The sequence below is a fragment of the Carettochelys insculpta genome, chromosome 11, assembly GCF_033958435.1.
Source record: "Carettochelys insculpta isolate YL-2023 chromosome 11, ASM3395843v1, whole genome shotgun sequence".
Lineage (NCBI taxonomy): Eukaryota > Metazoa > Chordata > Testudines > Carettochelyidae > Carettochelys > Carettochelys insculpta.
Window position 1 is genome coordinate 20,325,454 of NC_134147.1, and position 11,853 is coordinate 20,337,306.

Sequence of the window (11,853 nt, forward strand, 5' to 3'; positions counted from 1 at the left end):
TTCAGGATCCTGACCAAAGGCAGGAAAGAGAAAAGCAAATTACACACCTTGGACTTCAGAAAAGCAGACTTTGAGTCCTTCAGGAACCTGATGGGCAGAATCCCCTGGGATGCTGCCACGAAGGGAAAAGGAGTCCAGGAAAACTGGCAGTATTTTAAGGAAGCCCTATTGAAGGCGCAGAAAGAAACCATCCCAATGCACAGTAGTAGTTCTGCAGAAAAGGACCTGGGAGTTGTAGTGGACGAGAAGCTGGACATGAGTCAACAGTGTGCCGTTGTAGCCAAGAAAGCTAATGGCATATTAGGTTGCATCAAGAGGAGCATTGCCAGTAGATCCAAAGAAGTGATTGTTCCTCTTTATTCGGCTTTGGTGAGGCTGCATCTGGAATGCTGTGTCCAGTTCTGGACCCCCAGTTATAGGAAGGATGTGGATACACTGGACAGGGTCCAGCAGAGGGCGACCAAAATAGTTAGGAGGCTGGAGCATATGGCCTATGAAGAACGGTTGAGGGAATTGGGACTGTTTAGCCTGCAGAAGAGAAGACTGGGGGGGGACTTGATAACAACCTTCAACTTACTGAAGGGAGGTTGCAAAGAGGCTGGAGAGAGGCTGTTCACAGTGGTCACACATGGCAGAACACAGAACTCAAGCTGTGGTTGGGAAGGCCCAGGTTGAACACTAGGAAAAACTTTTTCACTAGGTGGGTGGTGAAGCATTGGAATGTTCTACCCAGGGCAGTAGTGGAGTCTCCATCCCAGGAGGTGTTTAAGTCTCGCCTCAACAAAGCCCTGGCTGGGCTGATCTGATGGGTTTGGTCCTGCCTAGGGCAGGGGGCTGGACTTGATGGCTTTGTTAGATCTCTTCCAGCTCTATCGTTCTATGATTCTGCAATCAGGAAGAACATGGCTGGGGGGAAGCTGCGCCCGTCAGAGTGCCAGCAGGGTGGGGGAGTTGAGGGAATCAGACGACTGGTCACCACTGCTGCTCCCACGCCGGTGGGCAGAGCTGCAGGGCTCAGGTGGGAAGGCAGGGCCGGCAGGGGGCTCCTCCTCCCCCGGACCAGGGTAGGTGAAGACCAGGCCGGGAGTGAATGGGGTTACCGAGGGTGTGACCATGAGGGTGGGAGTGTGCAGGGCCTCAGGCTCCAGGACCCCGCTGGGGGGAAGGCTGATCCGTGGGGGCACTGGTGGTGGAGGCCGACGTGGGACTGCTGGGGGATGCTCTGGAGACTCCTGCTTCACAGGGGCGGGGGCGGGTGGCCCCCCATGCTCCTCCTCCTCTCCCGAGGACTCCTCCTGCACCTTGCACACTGGCCGGTGGGCCTCCAAGATGAGCTCAAGTCTCTCCTTCTGCTTTTGCAACTCTTCAATCTCCTTTTGCAGGCCTGACTTCTCCTCCTCTAGCAGATCTGTCTCCTGCAGGAGAAGGGGGAGACCAGTCAGGGGGTTCGAGCCCTGGCAATGGAGGGAAGTGAGGTCTAAGCAGTCAGCGGGCTGGGAGCCAGGACCTGCAGGTAAAATCCCCAGCCCTGGGAGGGGAGTGGGTCTGGTGGGGTAGCAAAGGAGGGGAGGGAGTGCCTGGTTCTGTGACCAGCACTAGGAGCAGGAAGGGCGCATCTTGCCTCAGGCTGGGCCCTGCCTCCAGCCCTCTCAGTTCAGGTGGCTGCGATCCCAGCGCTCACAGACCAGGCAGGGTCAGAACTTGTATGGTGACCTCCAATGAGAACCAGACAGGGACTCCTTTGGGGTGTCTCCCCTCAGAGCCAGGGCTGATCCCAGCAACCCAAGATGGTGCTGGTGGAGCCAAGCTGCAGGGCCCACTGGGGGACACAGGAGGAGGTATTCACCATTTGCAGGCAGTCCGTTAGCTCTTTCCTCCGGTTCCTGCATTTCGCTGCAGCCAGTTTGTTCCTCTCCCGTCTTACCCTGCGCCGCTCCTCTTCCTCGGGGGTCATCTGAAATTGGGGTCAGAGAGGGGCAAGGAGATTGCAGATGCATGACAATGATGCCAGATATGTCCCCTTCTGTGCTGGTCCATGGGCAGCTGCCAACGACCAGGTCCTTGTGAGGTTTTCACCCCCAAGGGATAATACCCACAGGGATTCCTCACAGTGCACTAGGATGCAGTCACCTCTGGGGGAGGAGTGTTTATATAGAGATCCCTAATTTGCTGCTTTGGTGCAGCCACCTCTGGGGTGGGGAATGGGGCGGTTTATACAGCGATCCCTAACTTAGGGCCATGTTAGATTATTTTGCTGGTTGCGGGGGCCATTAGCTTTTGGGGGAGTTCTACAGAGATGCTTGGGAGATGTAGCAATTGGGGGGCCTGGCCAGGGTCCCCGGGGGTTGTCTGGCTTCAGAGGCTGCCTGGATTCCAGAGGCCGGGCTGGTTGGGAGGGAACACGCCCCTCCTTCTGCGGGCCCCAGTGCCCCTTCCCTTCTGAGTCAGCCTGTGGCTCCGTGACTCAGCATGCTGTCATTTCCTCTACTGCCTGTCCCCAGGGTGTGAACCCAGGAGTCCGAGCCAAATCCCAGCCGGAGACCCGAATGGGGAGCAGTGGTTGCAGCGGGGCTCTGGGAGTCCGGTTTCCTGGCTTCTGACTCTGGGAGGGGAGCGGGGCCTAGTGGTCAGAGCAGGAGGATAACCGCAGCTCGCAGTCCGGCCGCGCTCGCTAAGCATTTGGAGAGCTCCGGATGGACAGCGCCCTGGGGCACGCTCGCACTCCCGACCTTGGCCACTAGGTGGCGCCGCGGTCCGGCGGCGCTGGCTGCCGGGGGACCCGCCGCAGGGCGGAATGGGACTTGGGAGGGGTCCCTGGAGCAGCGCCGGCCGCCCTTTGTTCTTGTGGGAGAAGGGACTCGCCCGTCCGAGCAGAGCCCCACTGCCCACTCCCCCCTCCTCCGGCCAGTGCCCAGCAAGGACAGCCTCCACCGTCCTGGGGATTGGGAGAGGGAAACTGAGGCACGGAGCAGCACGCGCGCGCGCGCGCACACACACACCCACACACAGCAGCAGGCACACACACGCACGCACGCACGCACCCCCCCCCACAGCAGCAGGCACCCCCCCACACACACCCACACACACACCGCAGCAGGCACACACACACACACACACGCACGCACGCACCCCCCCACACCCCCCCACACAGCAGCAGGCACCCCCCCACACACACCCACACACACACCGCAGCAGGCACACACACACACACAGACGCACGCACACGCACGACTCCAGTTTCCCCCTCTAACCCTCTGCACCCCACACCCCTCCTGGCACGAGGGATGGAACCCAGGAGTCCAGGCTCCCCCCACCCCCCCGGGCTAAGCATTCACCCCTACCCCGCCCCAACCACTGCCCCACTCACATGCTCATTGTGCCTCCGGCGGATCCCAGGGGTGGGCCCAATGGTGCGGATGACGCCTGGGCGGGCCCTGGCGGGGTAGGTGGCATAGGGGCAGGGGTATGGAGTAGCTGCGGAGGTGGAGGGCGAGGATCCAGTGTCGAGGGTCGTGGGCCGAACCATCCACTGCAGGACCTGGCTGGAGGTGATGGTGTTCAGGCTGGGAATGAAGCTGCCAGCCCCTGGGCTTGGGCCTGCAGGGAACTTCTGGAGAGAGAAGGGAAGGGAAGTTAGAGGAGGCCGGAGGCTGCAGGGGAGGAGGGAGGAGCTGGGTGCCTTGCAATCGCTGAGGGCTCCCCGTTGCTATGGGCTGGACATGGGGCAGGACTGACCCCTGGGCATGGGGGAGCAGCTACCAGCATGGCCAGGCCCCAGTGCTTTGGAATAGAGGGAAGAGCCCATTGCCAGGAGCACATGAGCATGGGGGCGCCATTCCGGCCTGCAGAGGGGCCTTGGCTTGGCTTAGGGATCAGGGCACAGCAGTGAGTTGCTTCAGAAGCAAATCCTGGGTCACCAGCCCGCAACTGCAGACAGCCGTTCTGGACCAAGGCAGGAGAGTCAGTGGGCCCTGGGCCCCCAAGCTGTGCGTGTGCAGAGCCGGTCTGCCTGACATGAGGGCAGAGCTGTGCCTGGGCTGGCTGGTGCCTGGTGAGCTGCTGAATTCACTGTTCTGGCCCAGCCAGGGCTTCCACATGCCCTCTGGTACAGGCGTCAGCTCTCCAATGGACATACCCAAAGACCCTTGTCCCCCACTTCCGCAAGGCCCTCCCTCCCTGCCTCCACCCCCCTCCTCCAAGGTGGGGGAGCCGGGTGGTCTCCATGTATTGCTGTCTGCAGATACTGCCTTGCAGCTCCCATTGGCTGCAGTTCCCAGCCAATGGGAGGTGCGGAGTTGGTGCTTGGGGCAGTCCATCCCCTTGGACTGCAGGGCTGTGGTGGTGGCCACTCCTGGCAGTGGCAGTAATGCAGAACAAGGATAGACAGGAAGCTGGCTTAGCCCCATCACACTGCTTGGCTGCTGGGGAGGGGGTGTCATCCAGGCCCTTGTAAATCACCTGGGCCCCAGCCATTGCCCCCTTTCCTCTTCCAGCCGACCTGCCAGCTGCACTCAGGCTGCTTGTGATTTCAGAGAGCCTTGCAGAGGCAGAGCGAGAGGGGCTGGGAATCAGGACTCCTGGGTTCTTCTCCAGGCTCTGGCAGCAGGGTGGGTGTGGTGGGTTAGAGCAGGGAGGCTGGAGTCAAGTCACATGAATTCTCCTTCTAACCCAGGTGAGAGGGGTGAGGCAGGGGGAGTCTGGGGGCCAGGAATTCTGGGTCACATTCCCACCTCCAACCATAACACCAGAGCAGTGAGTCACTGCACCTCTCCATCAGGGCTCTCTAGTGGGACACTGGCTAACTGCTGCAATTACACAGTGAGGCAGGAAATGTAACAGGCTGATGTCCAGCACATCCAGGAAGGGAAACCATCCCTAGTGCCCTGGGACTGGCAGGTGACAGGCTGTCCTGGGGGGGTGAAGTGGGGGCTCAGACTGGATGATCAGAGTGGTTTCCTAGCCTTACAGTGGTTGGCCTTGCCCAGTGCTAGGAGCCATTATCTCAAAACACAAACCAGGATTTTCCAGGTTTAAAACATGTGAGGAAAACCCACTTTTGTTAATCACAGAACACTGGAACTCAAAAGCCGTGTCTACACGTGCACGCTACTTCGAAGTAGCGGCACTAACTTCGAAATAGCGCCCGTCACGGCTACACGCGTCGGGCGCTATTTCAAAGTTAACTTCGACGTTAGGCGGCGAGACATTGAAGTCGCTAACCTCATGAGGGGATCGGAATAGCGCCCTACTTCGACGTTCAACGTCGAAGTAGGGACCGTGTAGACGATCCGCGTCCTGCAACGTCGAAATTGCCGGGTCCTCCATGGCGGCCATCAGCTGGGGGGTTGAGAGATGCTTTCTCTCCAGCCCCTGCGGGGCTCTATGGTCACCATGGGCAGCAGCCCTTAGCCCAGGGCTTCTGGCTGCTGCTGCGGCAGCTGGGGATCCATGCTGCAGGCACAGGGTCTGCAACCAGTTGTCGGCTCTGTGGATCTTGTGTTGTTTAGTGCAACTGTGTCTGGGAGGGGCCCTTTAAGGGAGCAGCTTGCTGTTGAGTCTGCCCTGTGACCCTGTCTGCAGCTGTGCCTGGCACCCTTATTTCGATGTGTGCTACTTTGGCGTGTAGACGTTCCCTCGCAGCGCCTATTTCGATGTGGTGCCGCGCAACGTCGAAGTTGAACATCGACGTTGCCAGCCCTGGAGGACGTGTAGACGTTGTTGCTACATCGAAATAAGCTATTTCGATGTTGGCTTCACGTGTAGACGTAGCCAAAGGGACCTCGAGAGGTCAGCGAGTCCAGCCCCCTTTCCTCACAGCAGGACCAAGCCCTGTCTAGACCATCCCTGATAGTTCAGGGCAGGTTAGACAGACACCTATCTCCAGAGATCGAAGTTCCACAACCTCCCTAGGTAACTCACTCCAGTCTTTAAGCACCCTGGCAGGAAGCTTTTCCTGACGTCCAACCAAAACTTTGTCCAACCTAGTGGGACTTCACAGCTCAGAGCTCCAAATGCACAAAACATCTGGAAATTGCAGGCGTCAGGCAAAGGCTGGGCCTGATTGCAGAGGTCTTCCAGCACATCAAGCGCTGCTCTGGGGCTCGGATGCCTGGCTCCTGCCACAGAGCCAGGGAAGGGCCTCTCGCCTCCGAATGCCTCCATCCCCCTTTTCCCCTTCAGAAATGATGTGGTCAGAAAGGGCACCCTGTGATCATTAAGCTCCTGCATAACCCAGCCTGTAGGTTGTCCTTGAACGAGAGCAAACACAGAAACCCACCCCACCATGTATTCCCAGACACCAGGGCTGGCAGCTCAGCCCACTGCCTGGAGAAGCAGGACAGAAAGACAGCTATTCAGAGTACAGGCCACAACAGATCACTGGAAAAAGCCTCTGTCATGCAGCACTGGTCTTGGGTGCCTGAGAAGGCCTCAGAAGCTTCCATGTTTAATATCCCTTCACCGCCCATCCCTGTAATGGGACTCTTCCCCTTGGCTCTGACACATCCTTCCCCCTCTGTGACAACATTTTTGGAACAGTCAACATGCCTCAGTTTCCCTCAGTGCTTGGCATTGTTAGCCAGAGGCGGAAGAAGAGGTCCTTGCATCTGCTCTTGGGGGGCAGCGCAGGATGGGGGCTGGGGGTGTTCCCTTGCTGCCTGGGCCACACTGAGTGGGTCATTAAGGAGCTGACTGAAACCACTCAGACCTGCAGAGAGATTAGAAAGACGGCGGAAGAGCCAACCCCGGAGCAATCACTGGGAGGCAGGGGGAAGCTTGGCAGACGGGGCTGAGAACTCAGCTGGGCCCTGCCTGGAGACAAAGGGCTGGGAGGTCACCAGCAGAGGCTAAAGAGCGGGTTTCCGGACGAGGCTGGCTGCTCACACCTGGGGCTGGGGTGCTGGAAGAGTTTGAGAGTCGGGGTGCTGAGAGCTCTTGAACCCAGCTAGAACCCCTCTGTATAATGGAACCCACTTCAAGACAAGGTGTGATGCCCAGCAGTGCTAACAGCCAGCCAGGGCTTGCGAACAAGGGGTTAGGGGGGGCCCCAGCACCACACCCCTGGAAAGGGCAGGGCCAGGAGTGGAAGGGGTGGGGCAAATGGTGGAAGGGGCGGGGCTTAGGCCAGTTAGCCCTGCCCCCCTCCCCACTATGCACAGAGCAGCATTCCAAAGGGGCCAGGAGCTCCGGCCTTGGCGGCAGCTGGAGCTCTGAACCCCTTGAAATGCCGGGTCTATGGGCAATTTCTCCCCTTGCCCCCCACTGTCAGTGGGCTGCCCACCCCTCTAATGCCAGCACCTCTGCCTGGGGCTTCCGAAGCCTGAAAGGGAATCACATCTGAGCTGTGTTCCTCTGCCTTGGCCAGATAGGCCATGGCGGGCGGGCAGGGCTGGGCAGGGCAGTATGGGGGTGTTGCCTGGCTGCCTGGGGCTGGGCCAGTGCTGGATTGCAGACAGCTGTCTGGGAAAGGCTGTCCTGTGTCACTGGGTTCATCCCTGAGCAGGGAACAAGACACTACTAGGAGTCTGTCTCCTTGGGACACGCTGGCCAGCGTGCCCTGCATGACACAGGAAGGCCGGAGCCCAGAGGCCTGTCCTGAAGGCAGAGTGGACACCATTGCGGCAGGGAGCTGTTTCAAAGCTAGGGCCCAGCCCTGAGCCTGTGGGTCTCTGCACCTTCCAACCCCAGTGCTGAGGCATCAGGGTTGAAAATTCATTAGGTGGGTTCTAGCTCCCAAAACCCAGTTAACCCACCCTGCTGGCCTCAGGATTTTACACCCAGAACTGGTGCAGAGGCGGCGCTTGGACTTAACCCTGTGATGGTCATGGGGTAATCCATGTCTTCATAGCCCCATTTTACAGATGGAAAACTGAGGCACAACCACCAGGGAAAGAGATTTTCTCTGGTTCACAGAGTGAGCTGCTGGCAGAGAACCCAGGAGTCCTAATGCCCTAAACCCTTCTTTCCTCACCTCCCAATAGCAGTAGATGCCCCTTCCAGTCTGGGAGTAGAACCCAGGAGCACTGACAACACCTGATCCTCGCCGTGTCCTCTTTAACCCCCTGACAAAACCCCTTCCATCCAGCAGCCAGCCTATCTGATCAATACAAAGTTTCTCTGAAGGCCTTTACAACTCATGCTGACTCTGAGTATGGTGGCCAGAAACTTGGGGACTCCTTCCCTCCCTTCCCAAAGGCCCAAGCCCCGTTTAGGCTCTGGGAGAATCCCCATTGGGGATTGGCAGTATAGTGTCTAGGAGACACAGTTACATGGCCAGCGTTCTATTTGGTGTGGGAAAAGCCATGCAGGCCGGCACAGCAGCTGCTTTGGCGCAATAGGCAGGGGGGCTGATGTCCTGCCAGCCCCATGCCGTGCCCACACTTTGCCTCCTGCCCAGACTGAGGGGTGCCCAGGTGGGTCACTTACTACATGCAGGAGGAGTTAATGAGGCAGAGCCGGAAGGGTTAATCACACACTCTGCACATATCCCACTTCCCAAGACCTTTCTTAGGAGGTGGAGAATGTCAGGGCCAAAGCCCAGGGTATGGGCCAGAGGAACTCAGCTCCTTGGAGCCAGGACCAAGGGACTGGCGGGCATGGGGGGAGGGGAATAGGGATACAGGCCCTTTCCCCTCTTGCAGACACCAGCTCCAATCCGGGCCCCAGCCGACTCAGGGGTATGGGATCTTCTCCTCCCAGCTCAGATCCCACCCCAGAGCCCGGGTGTGACAGCTGCTTCTGTCTCGGGCCATGCAACAGGGCGTGGGCCCTGCCTCACCGTGGCACAAGCCTGTTCCCTCAGCCAAGGGCTCAGCGGGGAACAGAGACCAGCCACCTGCCAGGGGTTGGGCTGGAGACCCAGAGGTCTCTTTGCCACTGCTCTGGGCACACACTGGTGATCCCAGCTCCCCGGGCTGCTGAGTCAGCCTGACGCCCTGGCGTGCCCGTGCGTGTGAGCAGCAGGGGTGTGCACAGAAATCCTGCCTGCAGATAACCCTTCCTTTGTCCTCCCCGCCCCTTGGCCCAGTTCTCCCAGCCTAGCGGGTCCCTCCCCAGCCCTGGTGTGCAGGCGTCACCGGCTGGGTATGGGTACTCCCCTCCCTGGGGCAGCAGGCTGGCCACGTTTCTGCGTCAGAGGACACCTCAGGGAGAAACTGCCCCGGGGTGGGGACTCCCCCAAACACCAAAAGGGCCGGGCCTTGGAGCAGAGCTTCCCAGGCACCAAATCATGGCTGGCACCATAGCCAGGGCTAATGGGTACAACAGCTTGGGCTGGGCACCAGGACACCTGGGTTCTCTGGCCGGTACTGGGAGGGCAGCGGGGTGTATGGGTTAGAGCAGCAGGGCCTGAGTGCCAGGACGCCTGGGTTCTCTGGCCGGTACGGGAGGGCAGCAGGGCGTATGGGTTAGAGCAGCGGGGGCTGGGTGCCAGGACGCCTGGGTTCTCTGGCCGGTACTGGGAGGGCAGCAGGGCGTATGGGTTAGAGCAGCGGGGGCTGGGTGGCAGGAAGCCTGGGTTCTCTGGCCGGTACTGGGAGGGCGAGGGCGCGGCGGTCAGGCTCTGAGCTCTGGTCGCAGCGCCGGGAGGAAAGTGGGGTCCGTCGGGGGGGACGGGGGGAGCCCGGGTCCCAGCCCTGCGCGGCAGGTGTCTCTCGGGCGCCCTTATGCAAGAGGAAGCGGCTGCGGGATCTGCGCTCCCGGGCCGCCGGCTGGGCGAATGGAGCGGCCACCCAGGGCGAGCGCAGCCGTGACTCAGCGCCGCCGGTTCTGCTGACTCACCGGCCCGACTTAGCTCCCGGGAGCCATCTCCAGGGCCGGCCCGCTGCCAACCTTCCGGCAGCCCCAGCCCCGGCCCCGGCTCCCCGCCCCCTTGGCTCCCGGCAGCCCAGAGAGGGAGGCGAGGCCGGCGAGCTGGCCAACACCCGGCGCTGGCCCCGGCGGCTTTGGAGCCCTGGAGCTGGCCCAGAACCCAGGCGTCCTGGCTCCTGCCCGCCATAGAACCCAGGCGTCCGGGCACCCCTGGCACGCTCGGACCCCCTGGCTCCCGCCCCGGCCCTGTGCTGAAGGACGCGGCTGGGTCAGACCCCTCAGCCCTGCTGACAGGAACCCCGACGCAGGTGCTTCCGCAGACCCCTCCGTGCCGGGGCGAACTGTGTGTCATAGGCCCTGTAGGGCGACACCTAACGGGGAGTCCCCTGCGTCGGAACAGGGGTATCTGGGGTTTCTCCCTACGGAGCTGGGCGGGAGGCCGGGACACGGACGCCCCAGGCCCACACATCGGTATGAGGCTCAATAACCCGATCGCGGCAGCTGAGGGAGCCGCCCCCCAGCTTTGCTGCGAGCGCCGGATGGGGAACCCCCTAGGATCCTCCGCCTTGGCACGCGAGTGTCTGGGTGCGTGAGGGGGGAGGGGCAAACCCGCGGGCGCCACGCGGTGGGGTGAATCAACCGCGAGGGTTAGTCAGCGGGGCTCCCCTCCCCCTCGCCCAAGAAACTAGAGAGCGCGAGAGGGCAGAGCCTGCCGGGGACCAGAGCCTGGCTGGGGGGAGGGGGGAAGGGATGGACACACAGAAAGGTGCGTGAATAGGCAGCTGGGGTGGGGAGGGCTAGAAAATAGGTTAGAGAGGGAGGTGTGTAGGGAGCCGGACTGCCAGACCGTGGGGGGAGGGGGCCGGACTGCCAGACCGTGGGGGGACAGCTAAGCCGGAACTATTTGTGCCGTGGGGGTGCTGAGAGTGTCTCGACCCGTGACGCCGGTGCCCTTCCAGCGCCTGGGGGCGGGAGACTGCGGGCGGGCAGCCAGCCTGGTGTGCACGGGAACAGGGGTGTGAATGGAGGACGAACAGCCAGACAGCCCGGAGCGGGTTAGGCGCTCGGGGCCTGGCGCACCCACCGCGCTGGCTCCCGTCGCTCGGCCCCGCTCCCAGCTTACCTGCGGCGCTGGTGGCGGGATCCCTGGCGGGGCGGCAGCAGGTGCCATGCTGCGCAGGGCAGGGTGCTGAGGCCGAAGGTTGTAGGAGGACCCGGGCCCGTCCGCACTGCCAGCTCCATAGTCCCTGAACATATCTGGCTCCGCGCTGCGGCGCAAGGTGCAGGATCAGTCCACTGAGCGTCTCTCTGAACTGGCTCCCTCCCCTCCAGCCCGCTTACTTTTTTATGAATGGGAACTCCGGGCCGGCTCACTTTAACCGGGTGGGGGGGGTCCCATCCCGCGCTCCTTTCAAGCCACCAGGAAGCAGGCAATCCTCTCTCCAGTAAGCCGCTCGGGTCCCTCTCAGTGCTGAGTCACTGAAGATCCAGCCTCGTCCCTGGCATCGGAGTTTTAGGGAAGAGCCCCAAAGAGGCCCTCAAAGTCAGTATTCCCCCGCCGCTCTAAATCCTCTTGGTACGGTCTGGGGATTGACTCATGGCTTAGTGACGTAGATATCCATATATGGTGTGATTTCCTCCGGCTTGCTGTGCAATAGTAAAGGATTCCCCTCTGTGTTTGTTTCCAAGTGCGGCTTCTTGGAGATGCTTATCCGAGAACGCGGGGCAGTATTAAAATAACAATAGCACACAAACACACACCCACGCCCCGAACCTCACCTACACGCCCCCCCCCGCGCGCACACACATACACACACCTCGTATTACAACACACACTCTACACCCCACACTCCTGTGTACCGGACCCAACAACAAGTCCCTCTCCGTCTAACCGGCTGCATCGCTGTGCGCACAGACACACACGTGGGCAGCCGTACACACTCCGCGCAACAACAGAGAGCCCCCAAGCCGGACAGACAGACAGACCTTCGCAAAGAGCCAGCGGAGACCCCCACCCACCCACACACCGTGTTCTAACGCCGTAAA

General features: G+C 60.9%; 1 protein-coding gene across 1 annotated transcript; it reads right to left on the bottom strand.

Moving 5' to 3' along the window:
• Positions 1-231: 231 nt before the first annotated feature.
• Positions 232-11,449, bottom strand: FOSL1 (FOS like 1, AP-1 transcription factor subunit). Its single transcript, XM_075005550.1, has 5 exons — positions 11,149-11,449; positions 10,931-11,075; positions 3,368-3,610; positions 1,847-1,954; positions 232-1,415 (listed from the first exon to the last, which is right to left on the bottom strand). Exons 2-5 carry the CDS (start codon positions 11,060-11,062, stop codon positions 927-929), a joined length of 972 nt encoding a protein of 323 aa, XP_074861651.1. The 5' UTR covers positions 11,063-11,075; positions 11,149-11,449; the 3' UTR covers positions 232-926.
• Between the last annotated feature and the right edge of the window lie 404 nt (positions 11,450-11,853).